This window comes from Bos javanicus, chromosome 9 (assembly GCF_032452875.1).
Source record: "Bos javanicus breed banteng chromosome 9, ARS-OSU_banteng_1.0, whole genome shotgun sequence".
NCBI lineage: Eukaryota > Metazoa > Chordata > Mammalia > Artiodactyla > Bovidae > Bos > Bos javanicus.
The window spans coordinates 67,396,681-67,421,185 of NC_083876.1; the positions used below are offsets into that span (position 1 = coordinate 67,396,681).

The window sequence follows — 24,505 nt, forward strand, 5'->3', positions numbered from 1 at the left end:
TTCATTAAGGAAGTGCAACAGCAGAAGTAATTGTTGATAAAACTTTCCCCAACAAAAAAACTAAAGTCAGAGAATGGAATTCAAATGCTTGATGAGGACCTAGTGAGTATGATATAGCAATGGGAACAGAAAATTAGACAAGAAGCATCTCAAGGAATAGGATAGAGGCACTGATCTGATTCAAATAATAGAGTGAAAGCAATATTATGTAGTATCTATAGTTTCCACTTTACAGCAGAGAAACGAAGCAATGGCTTGACTCATGTGACATGGAAGTTGGCAAAATACTTGTTTGTTTCCTGGGAAGAGCCAGATAATGAACTTTGGGTATTCTGAGTGTTTGTTATTAAACAGTCCTTCAGTACAGAAATGTTACAGGCTGAACTGTCCCCCTCAAATTCACATGTTGAAGTCCTAACTCCCAGAACCTCAAAATGAGACTGAATTTGAAGAAAGGATCTTTTATTCTGACTAAGCTAAAACGGGGCACTTAATGTGGTCCCTAATATACCATGACTTTTCCTTATGAGCAGAGGAAATCAGGAGACAAACAAACACAGAAGGAAGACCATGGGAGAACACAGGAAAAAGATGACCATCTACAAGCCAAGGTGAGGGGCCTAAGAAGAAACCAGCCTTGCTGACATCTTTTCTTTTTTTGGATGGGCAAGAAGTAGATTTATTAATACAGAATGCTAGTGATAGATGCAAGTGGGCAGGTGACGGGGGTTCTCCCAGCTGACGCCTTGATATCAGGTTTCTGTTGTTTAGCCAGTTTCTGGACCTTTGTTATGGCACCATGACCAAATTCATCTAGGAACATGGGATGGGATAGAAGATACAGACTGAGAAACCAGGGCTGAACACAGTTCAATCCATGAGAGAGGAATGGAAAGTCAGTAAGAAAGGATAATCAAAAAAGGGTAAGAATCTTAGAAACATCCAAATACTGAGTATAGAATAAAAGAAAATGTATTTATAATGGAGACAGAGGTACCTCTGTCATACTCCAGGGAAAGAAGTATCAGAAAAGTTTAATGCAGTAGGAAACCAAAGAGTCAAGAATCTCAAGAATTATTATACATCACATGGAACTGGACAAAAGCCCATTCGTGGTTGCTAGATAGAGCTGATAAGTGACCTTTCAAGACATACTGTTAGTGAAGTTCTAAGTGTGGAAAGCAGGCTGAAGTAGATCAAATAAGTAAAGTTGGATAAGTAGAAGTACAGAAAATGAGGTGGTAATACCCCATACCTCAGAGTTTGATAGCAAAACTAACAAATGTCCAGAGATAATATCTAGCAGGGATAATAAAGTCAACTGATGACTTGCAGCTCTGTGCACATTTGATTTGAAGGAGATAGTGAAGACTGGGACACTGAAGGAATTATTGGAGAGTGGAGAAGCAAGCAGGTGAAGGAGCCAAGTCAATATAGCATTTGGACTATGGAGCGCAATATAGATGGAGAAGTGACAGAGAAGCCTTCATCCAAAGCTATCTATGAAAGGACAACTTATATTCCAAGTATTTCCACAGCTTGTTCCCCAGAAAACAAATATTCCATAGAAAGGAAGTTTTTATAGCTTTATTTTATTGGGGTCCAAAATCACTGCAGATGGTGACTGAAGCCATGAAATTAAAAGACACTTGCTCCTTGGAAGAGAAACTATGACAAGCATAGACAGCCTATTAAGAAGCAGAGACATTACTTTGCCAACAAAGATACATCTAATCAAAGCTATGTATTTTTTCAGTAGTTATGTATGAATGTGAGAGTTGGACCATAAAGAAAGCTGAGCACCAAAGAATTGATGCTTTTGAACTGTGGTGTTGGAGAAGACTCCTGAGAGTTCCAGGACTGCAAGGAGTTCGAACCAGTCAATCCTAAAGGAAATCAGGCCTGAATATTCTTTGGAGGAACTGATGCTAAGCCTGAAGCGCCAATACTTTGGCCACCGGATGCAAAGAGCTGACTCATTGGAAAAGACCCTGATTCTGTGAAAGATTGAAGGCAGGAGAAGAAGGGGACGACAGAGGATGAGATGGTTGGATGCCAGCACAGACTCGATGGACATGAACTTGAGCTATACTCCAGGATATGGTGAAGGACAGGGAAGACTTGTGTGCTGCAGTCCACGGGGTCACAAAGAGTCAGACACGACTGAGTGACTGAACAACAAATAACTGACTTATTACAAAGACTGTCTCTGGTGATGTGTACCCTCTGGGTAAGACACATTAGCTGGAAACAATACCAAGAAATTCTTGGTTTCATTTCTTATAAAGAGATTATTTGATGCAGTTGATAGATAAATAGAAGCAAAGGAGTTTTGTTGTTGTTCAGTCGCTCAGTCATGGCCAACTGTTTGCAACCCATGGACTGCAGCATGTCAGCCTTCCCTGTCCTTCAGCATCTCCCAGAACTTGCTCAAACTCTTGTCCATCAAGTCAGTGCTGCCATTCAACCGTCTCATCCTCTGTCATCCTTTTCTCCTCCTGCCCTCAATCTTTCCCAGCATCAGGGTCTTTTCTAATGAGTCAGCTCTTCGCATCAGGTGGCCAAAGTATTGGAGCTTCATCTTCAGCAGAGAATAAATAATTAACCCTAGGAGGTATGCTCAGTCATCCAATATGTCAGACTCTTTGCAACCTCCATGGACTGTAGCCCACCAGGCTTCTCTGTCCATGGGATTTTCCCAGCAAGAATACTGAAGTGGGTTGCCATTTCTTCCAACAGGGTATCTTCCTGACCCAGGGATCGACACAAGTCTCCTGTATTGCAGGAAGGTTCTTTGCCACTAAGCTTCCCAGGAAGCCCCATTCCTAGGAGATGCAGTTTCTCAATTAAAGGATGATATTAAAACAACCTTTTTTAAAAAATTACTTAAATAAGTACTTGACTAAGTAATTATATAGAGATATATCATCAGTATATACTTTAGGGTGAACGAAATAGACAGTGATTTTAATATTATGGAAATGAACACTTTTAGCTTGAGGGAAAAACATCTGGTAACAGTATCATGCATCTATTTAAAATTGACTGTTATTTCACAACCTGCTGCTGCTACTGCTAAGTCGCTTCAGTCGTGTCTGACTCTGTGCGACCCCATAGACGGCAGCCCACCAGGCTCCCCCATCCCTGGGATTCTCCAGGCAAGAATACTGGAGTGGGTTGCCATTTCCTTCTCCAATGCATGAAAGTGAAAAGTGAAAGTGAAGTCGCTCAGTTGTTTCCGACTCTTAGCAACCCCATGGACTGCAGCCTACCAGGCTCCTCCATCATGGGATTTTTTCAGGCAAGAGTACTGGAGTGGGGTGCCATTTCACAACCCAGATGAAAGCAAAAAGGATTCACTTATGAAAACAGTTCAGTTCAGTTCAGTCGCTCAGTCATGTCCAACTCTCTGCGACCTCATGAATCACAGCATGCCAGGCCTCCCTGTCCATCACCAACTCCCGGAGTTCACTCAAACTCAGGCCCATCGAGTCGGTCATGCCATCCAGCCATCTCATCCTCTGTTGTCCCCTTCTCCTCCTTCCCCCAATCCCTCCTAGCATCAGAGTCTTTTCCAGTGAGTCAACTCTTCACATGAGGTGGCCAAAGTATTGGAGTTTCAGCTTCAGCATCAGTCCTTCCAAAGAACACTCAGGACTGATCTCCTTTGCTGCTGCTGCTGAGTCACTTCAGTTGTGTCCGACTCTATGAGACCCCATAGACGGCCACCCACCAGGATGCCCTGTCCCTGGGATTCTCCAGGCAAGAACACTGGAGTGGGTTGCCATTTCCTTCTCCAATGCAAGAAAATGAAAAGTGAAAGTGAAGTCGCTCAGTCGTGTCTGACCCTCAGCGACCCCATGGATGATTGAAAAACCAGTTCTAGAGGTGCATGAAAGATATAGAAAAAAAGTTGTTTTATGAAATGTGAATGAGAAAGCAATTTCTCATTGGTATTACTACTACTATAAGCCCTCAGGTGAACAGGTTGACTTCTGCTCCATTGTTTGTGTTGTATATAACTATAAAAGGCCCCTCTCTTTTTCTATGTAGTTATTTGTTGTTTTTCCCCCATTTCCACCCTCATTACTCTCTCATATTACCTCATATATAATATGACTTTATTATAGGTAGGTATGGAAAATACTTTGACAAATCAAATATTGTAACAAATCAAACATTTTTCTTTTCATCTTGAGTCTCAATATCTGGGATGTTCAAATTACATTTTGGCTCTTTTCTTTGGCAAAATGGGAGTTACCTTTAATTCTAAGTTTCTTAAATTGATTTAAGGAAATTAAGAATTAATTTACCTTGATTTTTTTCTTTTTTTAAGGAAACCTGTTCTAGAAGGATGATAGCATGTAATTTAAATTTTAATAATCAAAATACATTTAGAAGCCAAGAGTTTGTGACATTATAGATCTATGTCCTTTGCAAACTCAGTCCCTACCTCCTATTAAATATTTTTATTAATTTAGGAAATTCTGAATAATTAAGTTCTCTTTGAAATATATGAAACATCCTTTGCTGCTGCCTTTCTGGACTCCCATCATTAAGAAAATGTCTGCTTGATTTTTGAACAAGCATGTTTTGGAAGCTTATCTTAATAGAACCAAAAACCTTTTACATAGATTCACCCCTCATTACTTACAGTAATGCCAAGTGCTATAGTCCAGGCAGATATTTTTTATTTTAGATATGAAAAGACATTATAACAGGGCTATTTTTCAGTGGAGCAGAGGAATAAAAGTTTTCTGAATTTTAGTTCCTTATAAAGCTCCATGTAATGAGCTTAGAAGACATTGAGAAGCTGTGATTTAAAAACTTTGTTTAATCAGCCATGGTGAGCTGTGTTCCATTCCCAATGGAACAACTCTAAAAGGAATCTGGGTTCCTCCTCCTCCACCCAGAGCATCACCAGGAGTTGGTTTGTGGTCAGGGTCTGCCATGAGAGGCCGCAGAGAACCCAGGGCTGCGAAGCTAGGTCTCTGCTTGTCATTATGGAGGAAACAGCAGAATACAAATGATCAGCTTTGTTTTATGAGTGTCTATTTACAATGCTGGGGTGGAACTTTTTAGAAAAGCACTGCAGCATTTGCAACATCTGTCATTCAAGTTCCAATGTTGATTCCTGTCCTGTAAATGATCTTGCTTTCCTATTTTTTTTTTTTTAATCCTTTGTACAAGGTTACTGTCAATGTCAGCAAATGTAAACCTCAAGCATACATTGTATGGGGTTCAGCATGCATGTTGGAAGGAAAGAATTTTGTTTAATGAAAAAGGATAACAGCATTCATTCACACTAAGCATATTTGATTGCCCAAGGGAAAGTGTATCTTCTTTTGGAATTTTGATTAATTTTTTTCATGATATAAAATTTGCTGCTTTATTTCTTTTTCTTTGACCAACAACATTCTGAGCATAGCTTATAGTCTAGGTAAAGTGCCTGTGAAATGGAGTGATGCTTTGCTGAAAGCATTCAGACCCACAGAAAGTGAGTGACCCTCAGTGATGAGTAGAAATCTCTCAATTTTAACAAAGATCCTTCTCTGTTTGGGAATTGTAAAGCTCAAGCTGCACACTAGGAAAAATGACAGGAGGGGCTGTGTTTGGTTCCCTGGAAATTAACCTATTTCAGCAAGCCTGCAACACCAGGAAAAAGAATACATGAATTTATATGATGTGTGTCAGGCTTGCCATTGATAGGTAAGGTTCGTATAAAGGTTACTCCTAAAGAAATGTCTATCATTCTCAATCTGCATGCTCATGATTTCTGTTTCTTCCAAATCCTGCCCTATAGAACAATAAAATAATTTAAAAATAATAAGCAAAGCACAGTTGAATAGCCCATCTCCTGTCCTGTAATGATGACGTATCTTCTCTCTTGTAGCTCACAGCAGCTGGAGGACAGTTGATGTTTACTGTATCATATGACCTTGAAGAAGCAAACGAAGATGCAGAACACACACTCCAGCTTATGGTTATCTTAGAGGTAGAGTATGGGAAGTGTCATTTATGTTTAACTGCTTTACACTCATGTAATCTGAGGTTATTCCTTACCTAACTAGTTTAACATTCATTTATATACTACTAGAGAAAAATATTGTGATTTGGGAATTTTTTTCTGCCATTCACTCTGAGACATATCTAAAAGACTGAACATAGGTCTTGGGTTCCAATAGTAAAGGGAATTTTTAGAGCAGACTTGAAATTTAAATTTAAAACCTAATGACCATGTCCCCCAGAATATAAGGATACTAAAAGTGTTTGAGCAAATGGCTGATTTATATAGTTGTAGTTTTGCCATCTCTCCTTGCTTCCAAGTAGATTTTCTTGTTTATACCTTTGTTTATATTAGGTAAAAGTCAATGGAAAAAGGGAATCTTATCTATTTAGGTACAGTTGAATCCTGACTTCAAAACTCTCTTAATTTAACTAAGAAAAATATAGGAGAAACTGCTTTGAGCATTTGGAGGGACACAGGCAGTTCCCAAAGGCTAGAAAGTTATCACATAAAAGCTGCCTTCCTTTCTCATATTCTTCCTTTCTTCTCCTCTGCTCACACAAAGGCACACATTTCATGCATATTTATGGGTCCAAAGGGATCTATGCTGAGTTAGCATGGGGCTCTGTTGTTGTTTTGGTCTTGAAATGTTCGTGCATGAGAATCAACTTAACAAAAAGTCTTCCCCCAAAATGAATGTTTCCAGTATTAGGTGAGGTGATCTGAGTGATATATATCATTACATATGTGTGTGTGTATGAAAATAGAAGTATGTCATGGAATTCCTTTGAGATAAAAGGGGTTCTCTAAATGTAAAATGTGGAGAAGCTGTATATTATTAATATGAGTGAACTAAGATAAAAGGTTAACCCAAATGATAATAATGCCATTATCCGATTGTAATCATGAAACTGTAGAATTTTTCCTTGTTTTTTTTTTTTTTTTCCCCAGATTGAAGAGTCCTTTAAAACGAAAGCTTCATACACTGTTTTAACTTTTCTTCCCCATTTTCCTATACAATCCACATTCACCATAAAATAGTATATCTGAAATATTCAGTTTTGCACACTTCTATAAAATTGACGTATTTGTAATCATATATATCTAGACTTACCAAGTACTAATTATTTTAGTAAATAGAGGAATAAGAGTCATGCATAACCAAGAAACTTATACTTAGTGGTACATCGAGTTAAGGCTAATATTTAAATTGTTTTCTCTCTGCCTTTTATACATACTAGAAATATCCTGACAGGGAAAGCTAACCTGAAATAAAAAACCTACTGATGATAACCTACAAAGAGGAGAATCCCTTTTTTCACAGTTTTATCCTTTATACTCTCTTTTCCCCTTTAGGGAAAAGGCTTGAGAATCAGCTCAGCCCAAGAGGAGGTGTATCTGCAACCATCTGAAGAACATATTAATGTGTTGTCACTTAAAGAAGAATCATTTACCACACATGGCACAAATTTCCCAGTCAGTAGAAAGGAGTTTATGACAGTGCTTGTGAATTTGCAGAGAATTCTCATACAAATCACATACAGCCTTGGGATGGATGCCATCTTCAGGTAAACTCAGGAATTGCATCTCCAGCTCTTACACATTTGCCTTGGGGCGGACGTGCAAGTGCTAAGTGACTGAAGATCCCTGCTGCTGCTAAGTCGCCTCAGTCGTGTCCGACTCTGTGCAACCCCATAGACGGCAGCCCACCAGGCTCCCCTGTCCTTGGGATTCTCCAGGCAAGAACACTGGAGTGGGTTGCCATTTCCTTCTCCAATGCATGAAAGTGAAAAGTGAAAGTGAAGTCGCTCAGTCATGTCCAACTACTAGTGACCCCATGGACTGCAGCCCACCAGGCTCCTCTGTCCATGGGATTTGCCAGGCAAGAGTACTGGAGTAGGTTGCCATTGCCTTCTCCTAAGGTTTTCCATCTTCAAATAATAGTTAATGATGGAGCACTGGTTTTCTGAAAAGTGTTTCTATTGATCTTTAAAATTTTACCTACCCAGGATGAATCTGTCTTGGTCCTTTTTCAGTATTGATGATTCTCAGTTCTGCCAGAACATGCAATAAAAATGATCCCTATACTGAGAAATGCTATACTGGAAAGCACAGTCTCCTTTTTGATGACTCAAATAGTGGAAAAGTAAAGTGATATAATTCCAGGATACCCATATTCAGAAAGTGGTTTGTAAAATATTTTCTTCCATTAATTCATTCAGTAGATTCTGACTTAATAGTATATGGTTGATAATGAGAGATATAAGCACCTTCATTTGAATAACAACAAGTTTTTTTGTGAAGCACTGTAATACTATAATGGCTGCATGATATCAAGGAAAGTAAGACTAAGAATTCAATTAGCTCTATTGCTTATTATATGTGTGACCTTTGGCAAGTGGTTGGTCCTTATGACAACTGAATTTCTTCAAATGTGAAGTGGAGATAATAGTGCCTACCTTTCAGGGTCATTGTGAAAATTGTATGTGATAATTATGTAAAGTGCTCATTACCTTAAACACTTTCAAGGGATTATTCCTTTCTACTCTCTGTTTTGTCTCCTTAAAGAGAGAACTCCCCAACTTGAGCTAAACATGTCCATAAGAGGCACCCTAAAGGCTTCTTTCCATTAAAAAAAAATTACTTACAAATTTCATGGCAATTTTTTCCTGCGTGTGTGCATTCTAAGTCGCTTCAGTTGTGTCTGACTCTGTGCAACCCTGTGGACTATAGCCCGCCAGCCTCCTGTGTCCATGGGATTCTCAAGCAAGGATACTAGAGTGGGTTGCCATGCCCTCCCCCAGGGGATCTTCCAGACCCAGGGATCAAACCCAGCATCTCTTATGTTTCCTGCATTAGCAGGCAAGCTTTTTGCCACTAGTGCCGCCTGACAAGCCCAATTTTGTCCTAAAGCAGCTTAAATTAGATGATCAAATGTGACCCCAAACCGACAGCTTGGCATACCCATCAGCATAGCAGTGTCTCCAATGCTGGTTTATCTACAAGAGGGTCTTTTAATTGCTGAAGCTCCACCACCCCCCTTCATCTGCTTGTGCTGTCTAGTTTGTCTTTCACTTGTAGTATTTCAACTAAGCGTAATCATCATTACCATCTCCCTAAGGAGAGAATCGCAGATTCAGAAACAGAACCACTGCCAAACAATGTACCTCTTTTGCATAGTCAATGCTGCTAGAAGCTGGGTTAAAACGCTGTGAAGATGAGAAGCAGCACTTCCGAATTAATTATGTTTTTTCACATTTAGCAAATAGAGACTGTCATGATGTTTAAAGAGTACAAAGAGATGAGTCCTCTGGATTTCAAAATAAATGACAAGCAAATTGACAAAAAGTGGCTGAGGGGTTTATTTTTGCCAGCCTTGCTTCTCAGACTAGTTAATCCAAAGCATTTCTCCCTGATTCATGGGAGATAATTTTAGTGTCTGCTTATCTTAAAATCTCTAGTTTCATTTGAGCCTTCTGAGCTTTTCCCATACGTGAGCAACGTGTTCACAGAGCATGGCTATGGGATCCGACACAGGAACTAATTCATGTGGGTGATGCTCTCTGCAGCCTACATCACACAAGGCTCTGTAGTTCGAGAAGTTAAAGCCATGTTGTATGTGAAACTCCTACCCACTTCAGGTGAGCCACAAGCCAGCATGAATCTTGAGTCAGTAAGCTTGTTATATTTTATTTATCTCTGATCTGTGAGTGGATTGAGTCCTATTTGTAAAACATCACTTGAATTGATTTCAACTTGTCTTGCACAGTAGGCTTCCAACTTGGTATATGGCTTGTGTGTAAGCACAAGTAAATTGAAGCTATCACAACAGAAATTCATGTTTAGAATTATTTAAGGAGGATTTACTTCCATGGTAGTTCTCTCAGCAAATGGGTTTATGTTCCTCCCTATACAGAGGAACTGGAATTGAATAGTGGAAGGAAAATGGGGCAGCAGGTTAGAATTTTGACTTCTGTTTTCAAGTTAGCTGTTTAATAGTTGTGAACATAGTGTTGTTTTAGATCTCTTTGGATTTCAGTCACCTCATCTGTAAAATGAGGAGGACAATTGCTTGTCAATGTCAAACAGTCACTATGAGAATGGAATTAAAGCAAAAATGCTTTGCTTTTGGCCAGTTAACACACAAATCTGAAGCATTTCCATCTGACCTGCATATTCTAGGAAGTACCATTTTCTCCATTAAGTACCATTAAGACTTGAAGATATCTAGAATAACGAATGGACTGGTGTTTCAAAATTGAGACCATTTTTGCTGTCATTCTTTTCTACAGTGCTGAGGAGCCCATGTGATAAAATTAATTGATTTTCTTCTCATTGTACTCATTAATAAATGAAGATAAAAATTTCCTTTAAGAATGTAAGAGAAATCAACTTAACTGTGAATCTTTCTCCTTTAAATTCTCCAAACCTTAGTTTCAAAAGCAATCCTTGATATTTAACTTGATATTTTTCTTATCGCCTGTGAAAGTGTTAGTTGCTCAGTCGTGTCTGACTCTTTGCGACCCCGTGGACTGTAAACCACCTGGTTTCTCTGTCCACGAAATTCTCCAATCAAGAATACTGGAGTGGGCAGCCATTTCCTTCTCCAGGGGATCTTCCCGACCCAGGGATTGAACCAGATCTCTTGCATTGCAGGCAGATTCTTTATCATCTGAGCCACCAGGGAAGACTTTATACCCTATAGTAGACATTAGTACAGTTCATCAAATTTTAATCTCCTTCCTTTGAAATATTGCATTTCCTTTGAGGGTAGATGTTATCATAGGTCTTGGTTTGGCCAATGAAATGTGAGCTGAAGTGATGTATTATTCCTGTTCTATTATCCCCACTCCCAACCCTAGAAAAGCATTGAATTACCTGTAGGAGACTCTATGGAGCTTACACAGTTACCAGAACATAAAAACAGTCTGAAATATTGACAGCACATGGAGGTCAGCTGCCCTGAAAGGTTACCCAGAACCGTAGAGGATTTTCCATGAGTAAACTTTTGTTTTCTGTTAAGCCACTGAGAATTCAGTTGTTTGTTAGCCCAGCATAACTGAGCCCATTGTGACTTTATTGTGATAAACCCATTTATCTTTATTGTTTGAAAAGACATTTCTCCTAGGCTAGACATTTTCACATGACTTTTAAGAGTGGTTTTTTTTTTTTTTTTCTGGTATCAAAAACATTACATAGAATTTATTTAATAAATTATCCAATAAATAATCTAGAAAAATCCATATAAACAAAGGAGTGTTTTGATGATTATAGAAATAGTGCTGATAGTAAACTTCTACCTTATGAAAATAATAATCCAGGTAATCACATTTGAAGAAATTATTACAATGAGGTCTCTAACGATCTTAAAAGGACTTCTATAACTTGCTCTTGGGAAGAGGTTCAGCCAGTTTTATACCAACATGTGTTTTTTTCCCCCATTGCCTTTCACTACCTCCCAAATCTAGTCTGTAATATTGGGTTTATTCAGTCTGCCAGCATTTCCTGAGTGCCTTTCCTGTGTATTTGAATCTTAGCTTCCTCTTTGGTAAAATGGCAGAAACATACCTAACTTTCAAGATTGAATGCTCAGTGAGAAAATGATGTATCTGAGACATCTGACCTTCTGTCTAGCATACAGTGGGAGACAATGTCGGGCAACAAGCTAACCATTGGTTTTTAATTTCAGTCTGTGGCTGCACAATATTTGCAGACAGTATTATATAGACAAGGCACTTTACTTCTCTGAGCTTCGGGTTCCTCCTTTGTAAATGTGGGCAGAAACATGATTACTGCATTGGTTTCATTGATTTTTTAAAATATAATTTTATTTATTTATTTTGGCTGTGCTGGGCTTTCGTTGCTGCGCTGGCTTTTGTCTAGTTGCAGAGAGCAGGGCTACTCCCTAGTTGCAGTGCATGGGCTTCTCATTGAGGTGGCTTCTCTCGGTATAGAGCACAGGCTCTAGGGAGCACTAATTTCAGTAGCTGTGGCATGTGAGCTCAGTAGTAGTGGTTCTTGGACTTTAGAGCACAGGCTCAATAGTTGTGTCACACAGACCTAGTTGCTCCACAGAATGTGGGATCTGCCCAGACCAAGAGATCGTATCTGTGTCTCCTGTATTGACAGGCATATTCTTCACCACTAAGCTGTCAGGGAAGCCCAGTTTCCTTGATACTTAAGGGAGATATGTCTCAAGTTCCCATTATAATGCACAGAAGTTTTAATTATTATAATGCACACTTCAGTTCAGTTCAGTCGCTCAGTCCTGGAAACGTACTCCCAGATATAGCGCCGCTCAGTCATGTCTGACTCTTTGTGACCCCATGAATCACAGCACGCCAGGCCTCCCTGTCCATCACCAACTCCCAGAGTTCACTCAGACTCACGTCCATCGAGTCAGTGATGCCATCCAGCTATCTCATCCTCCGTTGTCCCTTCTTCTCCTGCCCCCAATCCCTCCCAACATCAGAGTCTTTTCCAATAAGTCAACTCTTCACATGAGGTGGCCAAAGTACTGGAGTTTCAGCTTTAGCATCATTCCTTCCAAAGAAATCCCAGGGCTGATCTCCTTCAGAATGGACTGGTTGGATCTCCTTGCAGTCTAAGGGACTCTCAAGAGTCTTCTCCAACACCACAGTTCAAAAGCATCAATTCTTCGGCGCTCAGCCTTCTTCACAGTCCAACTCTCACATCCACACATGACCACAGGAAAAACCATAGCCTTGACCAGACGGGCCTTTCTTGGCAAAGTAATGTCTCTGCTTTTGAATATGCTATCCAGGTTGGTCATAACCTTCCTTCCAAGGAGTAAGCATCTTTTAATTTTATTGCTGCAGTCATCATCTAGTAATTATTATGATGCGGTAGTTCTAGGCTAAGGAAAGAGGATACAAAGATGGATAAATGATCAGTGAATTCAAACAACGTATAGTCCATTATCCAAGTCAGACGTATGTTTGTGGTATATAATAAAGAGCGCAGTGGAAGTGAGCACAATGCATATTGGTAGGACTAAGTAGAAAGAAATATGAATTCTCATATTAGCATTTAGTATATTTTTGATGAATGGTTTGCAACAGTAGTAGATTCTGTTCGTTATTTCCCTTAGTTGGCACAGGACTGACAGTGTTTGGGGGAAATGTCTAGCTCATGCCAAGATAGCTCACTCAGACACTCACTGAGTTTGTAAATGATTCTGTTGCCTTTTTCAGTTACGTTCAGTCACTCAGTCATGTTTGACTCTTTGTGACCCCATGAATCGCAGCATGCCAGGCCTCCCTGTCCATCACCAACTCCCAGAGTTCACTCAGACTCAGGTCCATCAAGTCAGTGATGCCATCCAGCTATCTCATCCTCTGTCGTCCCCTTTTCCTCCTCCCCCAATCCCTCCCAGCATCAGAGTCTTTTCCAATGAGTCAACTCTTCGCATGAGGTGGCCAAAGTACTGGAGTTTCAACTTTAGCATCATTCCTTCCAAAGAACACCCAGGACTGATCTCCTATAGGATGGACTGGTTGGATCTCCTTGCAGTCCAAAGGACTCTCAAGAGTCTTCTCCAACACCACAGTTCAAAAGCATCAATTCTTCGGTGCTCAGCTTTCTTCACAGTCCAAGTCTCACATCCATACATGACCACTGGAAAAACCATAGCCTTGACGAGACGGACCTTTGTTGGCAAAGTAATGTCTCTGCTTTTCATATGCTATCCAGGTTGGTCATAACTTTTCTTCCAAGGAGTAAGCGTCTTTTAATTTCATGGCTGCAGTCACCATCTGCAGTGATTTTGGAGCCCAAAAAGATAAAGTCTGACACTGTTTCCCCATCTATTTCCCATGAAGTGATGGGACCAGATGCCATGATCCTCGTTTTCTGAATGTTGAGCTTTAAGCCAACTTTTTCAGTCTCCTCTTTTACTTTCATCAAGAGGCTTTTTAGTTCCTCTTCACTTTCTGCCATAAGGGTGGTGTCATCTGCATATCTGAGGTTATTGATATTTCTTCCGGCAATCTTGATTCCAGCTTGTGCTTCTTCCAGTCCAGCGTTTCTCATGATGTACTCTGCATATACGTTAAATAAGCAGGGGAACAATATACACCTTTGACGTACTCCTTTTCCTATTTGGAACCAGTCTGTTGTTCCATGTCCAGTTCTAACTGTTGCTTCCTGACTTGCATACAGATTTCTCAAGAGGCAGGTCAGGTGGTCTGGTATTCCCATCTCTTTCAGAATTTTCCACAGTTTATTATGATCCAGAAAGTCAAAGGCTTTTTAGGTATGAGATAAAAAATTGATTAGACTTCTTTAATTGAGTAGCACTTTGTGGAACTTTCACAAGACAGAGGCTAAAAGAAATTCTAAGTCATCATCTTGTGTTGCATCAAAAATGAAATAGAACAAAGCCCCTGAACAACAATAAAATCTTTATCTATGGTAACAAACTGAAAGTAACATTTATTTAGTAGAATTAAATGGAGGTCTTCTATATTAAAAAAAAGTGAATTAAATTATTTAAAAGAGTTAAGATCAAATGTCCTGTTGTTTAAAGAATAATTTGGATTTTTTCCTTTTTTTGTGAAGCATGATATATCTAACTCTGGTTGAAAATATAGTAAAAAATATACAGAGTACTCTTTAAGTCAGTACCAGGGCACTGTTTCTTATATGATTCCAATATTTTCAATAATAGCTTGTATAATTATGCCTTTGCTCTTCATCCATCATCTTATCTGCATTTCCCTTTCATAATAACTAGAAAGAACCAGCTAGAACATTTAACAAATCTTTGACAGTTTGTGCATCTCCAACAATACTTTATTACTACCAGCATTATGTATTTTAATGAATACAGCCTGTATCAAGAAAAGAAAATGACCATATTGGAAGGGGAAAAAGAATAAACCGCAGACTTCTTCAAGAGTAACACTAAAAACTGTTCAACACATTAAAATCCCATTTAACAAATATCAGAACCTAATGAACATTGGGACTGCTCAGTGAATACTAATGTGGAATATTGCTGGGAAAGATGTTTGAGTGCTGAAATTTCTCATAGCTCAAAATGGTTACATAGATTAAGGAGAGGAACATCTGTTGTTTCAAAGGCAAATGAAAGTTGGTAGCTCATTGAAAATATTTTTGTTTTGTTCCATTTTAAATGATTTCTTAATGTAGTCATTTACTTTCTTTCTATTTTAAAATGTTGCTATACTACAGTCCACGCTTAGTTGCTTCGACTGAAGTGTCCAACTCTGTGATCCCATTTAGTCCGCCAGGCTTCTCTGTCCATGAGATTTCCCAGGCAAGAATACTGGCGTGGGTTGCCTTTTCCTTCTCCTTGGATACTACAGTCCATAGGATCGCAAAGAGTCGGACATGACTGAAGCAACTTCAGTTCAGTTCATTTCAGTTGCTCAGTCGTGTCTGACTCTTTGCGACCCCATGGACTGCAGCATGCCAGGCTGACCTGTCCATCACCAACTCCCAGAGCTTACTCAAACTTATGTCCGTTGAGTCAGTGATGCCATCCAACCATCTCATCCTCTGTCGTCCCCTTCTCCTCCCACATTCAATCTTTCCCAGCATCAGGGTCTTTTCAAATGAATCAGATCTTCACATCAGGTGGTCAAAGTATTAGAGTTTCATCTTCAGCATCAGTCCTTCCACTGAATATTCAGGACTGATTTCCTTTCGAATGGACTACTTGGATCTCCTTGCTCTCCAAGGGACTCTCAAGAGTCTTTTCCAAAACCACAGTTCAAAAGCATCAATTCTTTGGCACTCAGCTTTCTTTATAGTACAACTCTCACATCCATACGTGACTACTGGAAAAACCAATGTTTTGACAAGACAGATGGCACCACTTTATTGGTAAAGTGATGTCTCTGCTTCTTAGTATGCTGCCTAGGTTGGTCATAACTTTTCTCCCAAGGAGCAAGTGTCTTTGAATTTCATGGCTGCAGTCACCATCTGCAGTGAAATTAGAGCCCCCCAAAATAAGGTCTCTCACTGTTTCCATTGTTTCCCCATCTATTTGCCATGAAGTGATGGGACCAGATGCCATGATCTTCGTTTTCTGAATGCTGAGTTTTAAGTCAACATTTTCACTCTCCTCTTTCACTTTCATCAAGAGGCTCTTTAGTTCTTCTTTGCTTTCTGCCATAAGTGTGGTATCATTTGCATATTTGAGGTTACTGATATTTCTCCCAGCAATCTTGATTCCAGCTTGTTCTTCTTCCAGCCCAGCGTTTCTCATGATATACTCTGCATAGAAGTTAAATAATCAGGGTGACCATATACAGCCTTGACATACTTCTTTTCCTATTTGGAATCAGTCTGTTGTTCCATGTCCAGTTCTAACTATTGCTTCCTGACCTGCATACAGGTTTCTCAGGAGGCAGGTCAGGTGGTCTGGTATTCCCATCTCTTGAAGAATTTTCCAGTTTGTTGTGATCCACACAGTCAAAGGCTTTGGAATAGTTAAAGCAAAAGTAAATGTTTTTCTGGAATTCTCTCGCTTTTTCAATGATCCAATGGATCTTGGCAATTTTGATCTCTGGTTCCTCTACATTTTCTAAATCCATCTTGGTATCTGGGAGTTCATGATTCACAAACTGTTGAAGCCTGGCTTGGAGAATTTTGAGCATTATTTTCTTAGTGTGTGAGATGAGTGCAATTGTGCAGTAGTTTGAGCATTCTTTGGCATTATCTTTCTTTGGGATTGGAATGAAAACTGACCTTTTCCAGTCCTGTGGCCACTGCTGAATTTTCCAAATTTTCTGGCATATGCAGTGGCTGACTTTATTTTTCTGGGCTCCAAAATCACTGCAGATGGTGATTACAGCAATGAAATTAAAAGACGCTTACTCCTTAGAAGGAAAGTTAATGACCAACATAGACAGCATATTAAAAAGCAGAGATATTACTTTGACAACAAAGGTCTGTCTAGCCAAGGCTATGGTTTTTCCAGTAGTCATGTATGGATGTTAGAGTTGGACTCTGAAGAAAGCTGAGCGCCGAAGAATTGATGCATTTTAACTGTGGTGTTAGAGAAGACTTTTGAGAGTCCCTTGGACTGCAAGGAAATCCAACCAGTCCATCCTAAAGGAGGTCAGTCCTGGGTGTTTATTAGAAGGACTGATGTTGAAGCTGAAACTCCACCCTTTGGCCAACTGATGCAAAGAGCTGACTCATTTGAAAAGACCCTGATGCTGGGAAAGATTGAGGGCAGGAGAAGGGGACGGCAGAGGATCAGATGGTCGGATGTCATCACTGACTCAATAGACATGGGTTTGGGTGGACTCTGGCAGTTGGTGATGGACAGGGAGGCCTGGCATGCTGTGGTTCATGGGATCACAAAGAGTCGGACACGACTGAGCAACTGAACTGAACTGAATTGAGTGCAGCACTTTCACAGCATCATCTTTTAGGATTCAAAATAGTTCAATTTAGCATGCATGAATACTCTTTCTTAATTTTTTGTTTATTAATCTTATATTGATTGTTCTGGGACTATATCTATATACAGTTGACCAGGCTCCTGGTTAGTAAGCTGTGATAGTCTTTTATATGATAATCAACTAGTATGCATGCGTGCTAAGTCTCTTCCATTGTGTCTTCTTTGAGATCCCATGGACTGTAGCCAAGCAGGCTCCTCTGTCCATGGGATTATCCAGGCAAGAATACTGGAGTGCTTTGGCAGGCTCTCCTCCAGGGAATCTTCTATTTGTCTCTGGCATTGTGAGGCAGGTTCTTTGCATCACCTCGAAAGCCCAATCAACTAGTATTGTTGTTCAGCCACTAAGTCGTGTCTGACTCTGTGCCTCCATGAACTGCAGCATGCGAGGCTTCCCTGTCCTTTCACTATCAACTAGTATCAATTCAGTTCAGTTCAGTTGCTCAGTCTTGTCCCACTGTTTGCGACCCCATGAATCACAGCACGCCAGGCCTCCCTGTCCATCACCAACTCCCGGAGTTCACTCAAACTCACGTCCATCGAGTCAGTGATCCCATCCAGCCATCTCATCTTCTGTTGTCCCCTTCTCCACCTGCCCCCAATCCCTCCCAGCATCAGAGTCTTTTCCAATGAGTCAACTCTTCGCATCAGGTGGCCAAAGTACTGGAGTTTCAGCTTTAGCATCATTCCTTCCAATGAACACCCAGGACTGGTCTCCTTTAGTATGGACTGGTTGGATCTCCTTGCAGTCCAAGGGACTCTCAAGAGTCTTCTCCAACACCACAGTTCAAAAGTATCAATTCTTCGTGCTCAGCTTTCTTCACAGTCCAAGTCTCACATCCATACATGGCCACTGGAAAAACCATAGCCTTGACTAGATGGACCTTTGTTGTCAAAGTAATGTCTCTGCTTTTTAATATGCTATCTAGGTTGGCCACAACTTTCCTTCCAAGGAGTAAGCATCGTTTAATTTCCTGGCTGTAATCACCATCTGCAGTGATTTTGGAGCCCAGAAAAATAAAGTCTGACACTGTTTCCACTCCTTCCCCATCCCCCATGAAGTGATGGGACCAGATGCCATGATCTTCATTTTCTGAATGTTGAGCTTTAAGCCAACTTTTTCACTCTCCTCTTTCACTTTCATCAAGAGGCTTTTTAGCTCCTCTTCACTTTCTGCCATAAGGGTGGTGTCATCTGCATATCTGAGGTTATTTATATTTCTCCCACTAATCTTGATTCCAGCTTGTGCTTCTTCCAGCCCAGGGTTTCTCATGATGTACTCCGCATGTAAGTTAAATAAGCAGGGTGACAATATAGAGCCTTGATGTACTCCTTCTCCTATTTGGAACCAGTCTGTTGTTCCATGTTCAGTTCTAACTGTTGCTTCCTGACCTGCATATAGGTTTCTAAAGAGGCAGTTCAGGTGGTTTGGTATTCAACTAGTATAATAAACATGAAATCATCTAATTCTGAAATTAAAGTGATCAGAAATATAAGTTGTCATGCGACAGTCCATTAGTTGCAGGCAATTAGATGTCACAATAAATTCAGATGAGTTCTGGCCTTTGATCTCAAGTCCTAATACTAACAGTTTTCAATTTATCTTTTTTATTAGATCAAAGAAGTAATTTTTCTTTCATTTCTCTTATTTTATTCATCTAAGTATAGATGTTAAACTTCAGTGCATTGGTTTGGAGTATGTTACTCACTACTCGTAATATAATTTAATTCCATTCCTCTATCCATTTATTTTTTCATTTATCATGTGTTTTTAGTCTTGTATCCATCCATTTATCCATCTGTCTCTTTGTCTACCCACTCGTCATCTATCCTTCTATCCATCCATAGATTCATCCATCCAATAAAAATGTGTTGAGTGTGTACTGAGGTGATCAGGCTAGGTTTAGAGATGACACATCAGAATCTCTTTTCTTAAGAACTAGCTTATCAACTCATGTTAACATAAATAAGTAGTATCTTTATTTTAGTAACTCTTGCAAACCTTATGTTGTATTAAGAATTGCCACATTTATAAATTCCACTCCTAGTTATAGACCCCAAAGAATTAAAAATGGGTACTCAAAAAGACTTATACACAAATGTTTATAGCAGTATATTTACAATAGTCAAAGAGTAATAATAGCCAAACATCCATCAACAGATGAATGGACAAAAAAATGTGGTATATTCATACCACAGTAATAGAATATTGGGCTTCCCTCGTGGTTCAGACAGTAAAGTGTCTGCCTGCAATGCGGGAGATACAGGTTTGACCCCTGGGTTGGGAAGATCCCCTGGAGAAGGAAATGGCAATCCACTCCAGTACTCTTGCCTGGAAAATCTCATGGACAAGAGGAGCCTGGTAGGCTACAGTCCATGGCGTCACAATGAGTCAGACTATATTTATACATATAGATATAGTCCCAGGACAATCAATATAAGATTAATAAACAAAAAATTAAGAAAGTATTTATGCATGCTAAAGACTGAGCAACTTTAGAATATCACTACCATAAAAATAAATGAAATATTGATATGTGCTACAACATAGATGAACCTTGAAAACACTGTGCTAACAGAGAGAAGTCAGACACAAAAAGTCATATATTATATATGTCCATTTGTATGAAATATCCAGAATAGGTAAATCCATGGAGATAGAAGCAAATTCATGATTGACAGGAATTGAGGAAATGGTGGAATAGAATAGAGTGTGACTGCATGATAGACACAGGGTTTTATTGTAGAGGGGGAAGGGAGAGCTAATGAAAATGTCTAGAACCAGAGATGGTGGTTGTACAACATTATAAATGTATTAAATGACACCTTAAAGATGGTGACTGCAGCCGTGAAATTAAAAGACGCTTACTCCTTGGAAGAAAAGTTATGACCAACCTAGATAGCATATTCAAAAGCAGAGACATTACTTTGCCAACAAAGGTCTGTCTAGTCAAGGCTATGGTTTTTCCAGTGGTCATGTATGGATGTGAGAGTTGGACTGTGAAGAAGGCTGAGCACTGAAGAATTGATGCTTTTGAACTGTGGTGTTGGAGAAGACTCTTGAGAGTCCCTTGGACTGCAAGGAGATCCAACCAGTCCATTCTGAAGGAGATCAGCCCTGGGATTTCTTTGGAAGGAATGATGCTAAAGCTGAAACTCCAGTACTTTGGCCACCTCATGCGAGGAGTTGACTCATTGGAAAAGACTCTGATGCTGGGAGGGATTGGGGGCAGGAGGAAAAGGGGACGACAGAGGATGAGATGGCTGGATGGCATCACTGACTCGATGGACGTGAGTCTGAGTGAACTCTGGGAGTTGGTGATGGACAGGGAGGCCTGGCGTGCTGTGATTCATGGGGTCGCAAAGAGTCGGACACGACTGAGCAACTGAATTGAACTGAAAGTGATTATGTTATGTGGAATTCATCTCAATTAAAAAATAGTGCCAGTGACACTTTATACACAAGTTTATTTGGTGGGATAAAAATGACTGAAAATTTATTTAAATCTCTATGTAACCCGAATGCTGTAAAACAGTGATTTTTAATGCTTGCCAGTTTAGAACCTTCTGCCAAGCTTTCTAAACTGTGCCCCCAGAGAAGAAAGCATCCAAAAAATGGTGTCGAATGAGTCAATCTGTAGGTAAATATAATTTGCTTGTCTTTAGAGAATGCCAGCTAACACCCAGCACCTACAGAATTCCCATCCAAATGTCTGTTTTCTACGATTTCAAGATGCTTTTCCTTTTCTACTTCTCAATTATGTATGAACTTAAACATGTTCCAAGGTATTATCAAGTCTTGTTGTTGTTGTTACTGGCTCAGTCATGTCCAACTCTTTATGACTCCATGGACTGTAGCCCACCAGGCTCCTCTGTCCATGGAATTCTCCAGGCAAGAATACTTGAAGTGGGTCGTCATTTCCTTTTCCAGGGGATCTTCCTGTAGATTATTCATGTAGTCATTTTGATTCAACAGTCAATGTATGTTAATAAAATGCCTAGCATTTTATGACCACATACATGAATTAGGTACTACCTCAAGAATTTTGCATTTATTATTTTATTTAATCCTTTAATCAATTCATTATGTATGGACTCTTGTATTATCTCTGTTACACGAATGACAGTATTGAGGCCTAGAGATATTAAGTCATTTCTTCCACGCTATGGGACTGGTAAGATCTCCAGAGGATCCCTTCCAGGGATCAAACCTGGGTCTCCCTCATTGCAGGCACATTCTTTACCACCTGAACCACCAGGGAAGCCCCTATCAAGCTTCTAGGGTTAGGAAAATCAGGATGAAAGTAGAGATTTTATAAACTTGTTGCCAGAAAACTTATAACTTAAAGATGATCACTTTTGAAGGTATATTCAATGAGCCTATTAACTTTGTTCTCTGGCTTGATTACAACATAGATTCTCAAACTGGCAAGGTCTTCGGTAATTGTGAATCACCAATCAATAAAAATCTACCACCACTCTTATGGAAGCAACTAAAAATGCATGTCCTAGCAAGAGTCACTGTATCTTTTTTATAGTTAAATAATGGCATATTAGATGTTATGGAGATCTATCAATTATTTTATAAAGTAATAATTATCTATGAATCAATATCAGTTATTTAATTTTATGCTTTTAGAGTTGATTTAAAATTTATTTTAATACATTAAAATGACAAAAATCTAGTTTAGGTCATAGAAATTTTATTTTTTTGTATTTTGATCCTATTTCAACAGTTAATGTATATTAATAAAATACCTAGCATTTTATAACCACATACATGAGTTAGGTACTACATCAACAACTTTACATTCATTCTTTCATTTAATCCTTTAATCAATTCATTATGTATGCACTCTTATATTATCTCTGATACATAGATGACAGTTGAGACCTAGAGATGTTAAGTCATTTCTCCCAGGCTATGGGACTGGTAAATGTCAGAGACAGCATGTGGATCTTGACCTCTCTGGCTCTTGAGCTTGTGTTCTTAATAATGAAGATTTTGTATTTCCTTTTAAAAAAAAAAAAATGAAAAGCCAATAAGACATTGATGACATTTATTTAAATTGTGAATGTATATTGGTTGCATATTTTGGAAGAAATACATACATACAGCGTACATATATACCATTTTATGTAATGGCAGTTTCAATTTGGCCAAATCAACTGTTTCTCAAAATAACGAGTGATACCAAATCTCTCTGTTAAAATCACCAGATCTGTATAGGAGTACCAATAAAATGAAACTCATAAATACAGAAAGCAGTGAATTTAATTTAGGCCTAAAACAATTTAGGAAAATAGATCTAACTAATATAACAAGATTTTATTAAGTTTCACTTTTACCTATTAAAATTCAGATTTATTTCTGAGAAAAGGCAACAAAAATAATTTACGTTTTTATTTTCCTTTGCTTCTATTTTTGTTTGAATTTAAAATATTGGACTGAATATTGTGTCCCTCTGCTTTTCTAGATTAATTATGAGAAATAAACCAGTAATATGAATATTTCCTGTTTTAAAAATTCCTTCAACTATGGTTTTAAACTAACTCAAAAAAATAAAAAATAGGGAAAACATATAGCCAAAAACCAAGAAATGAGCAAAAATGGTCATATATCTTTTTAAGCATTTGATTGTGGTACTGGTTATGAGCACTTTTAACTGGGCTGACTTTGCCTAATATGATGAATGACCAGAACTTCAAGTTATATTCATATATATACTGTTCCTCAAGAGATGTAACACCTAGGAGCTTGTTTACTTATTTACCATCTCTTTTTCCTTCTGCTCAGGCTGAGCTCTGTTAACCTTGAATCTGCAGTCCCCATTTCTCCTGATGGAAGCTTTGCAACAGCCGTGGAAGTTTGTCAATGTCCGCCAGGGTATACTGGCTCCTCCTGTGAAGTAAGTTTGCAAGAATATAGCTTCAGTACATTCTAAGTTCTTTCAGCATTAACTATTAAACGATTCTAAAATGAATTTAGTTTTTTCATCAAGGATTGCACAAATGATAGCGTCTAATTACTTGAAGAACTTCAATGTCTGCCAAAAGTCATGACTGTCAGAGTGTTACTCATATGATGTCATCTTGAAATTATATTTTTCCTTATGACATAATAGCTAAAAATCTGATTCTTTTGGAAGTTTTTGGTTTCTCTTTAATCTGTTGATAAAATGGGATGAATGATGGTGGAATACTATTTCAATATATTTCTCCTTCTCAGGTGGAAACCTGAGCGCTTGAGAGGAATTTAGCACCGTTTCTTTTCTTTTTCACTTTCTCCATGTTTTAATCCTATGTACTACATTCTTTCTCTACTTTATTCCTAAGAATACAACCAATTCACAATCATCTGAAGGATTCAGTCTTTAAAATGTCAAGAACATAATATATGGAAGAAATACCTTGATTCGGAAAGTTTTCTACAGGTCTTTGATTTGTTTAGCGCCTGAAGTTTGAGATATTTATTGTTGTCTCAGTATTCTAGATTAATGTTCCTTACTTAATATTGCAATGTGTCCTTCTAAGGTAATAATTTTTATTTACTTTTATGTATGTTTTAGGTAGTTTGAAAACTGATTTTACTTGAAATCTGCTCAAAAAATATAAGTGCCATTTCCCTGATAGAGGGCATGGCTTGCATATAAATAGGAGCTTAAATTCTTTAAAAATGGTGCCTTTAAGGAATCATCTGAGTGTACCAAGATGTTCCACTTCAGCACACTAACCCATTAAACCATTTACAGAAATACCCTAGGTCTTGCTTTTCAGTTCTCTTGTACTTTAAAATAATGCATGCTTCCAGAGGATATACAGGGCTTAGAGTCATATTCATGTCAGACGTGTTTTCTTTAACTGAGCTTGGATTCACCTATCTAAAAATAAAACTAAATGTAATTCGCCATCACTTTTTTAAAATTCATACAGAGAATACAGAAATAATAATGGAAATGAATTAGCTCTGTCAACGCAAATTTGATTTCACATGTAAAATTTATGTTGTATTTGATAAAGCATATTCTTTGATTAAGAACCTA

General features: G+C 38.8%; 1 protein-coding gene across 1 annotated transcript in view; it reads left to right on the forward strand.

The window, feature by feature from the left end:
• Positions 1-24,505, forward strand: part of LAMA2 (laminin subunit alpha 2) — a 706,382-nt gene that overhangs the window by 384,718 nt on the left and 297,159 nt on the right. Inside the window, exons 13-15 of the mRNA XM_061427935.1 lie at positions 5,894-5,995; positions 7,364-7,575; positions 23,260-23,371. Coding sequence (XP_061283919.1) covers positions 5,894-5,995; positions 7,364-7,575; positions 23,260-23,371 — 426 coding nt within the window. The remainder of the gene's footprint in view (positions 1-5,893; positions 5,996-7,363; positions 7,576-23,259; positions 23,372-24,505) is intronic.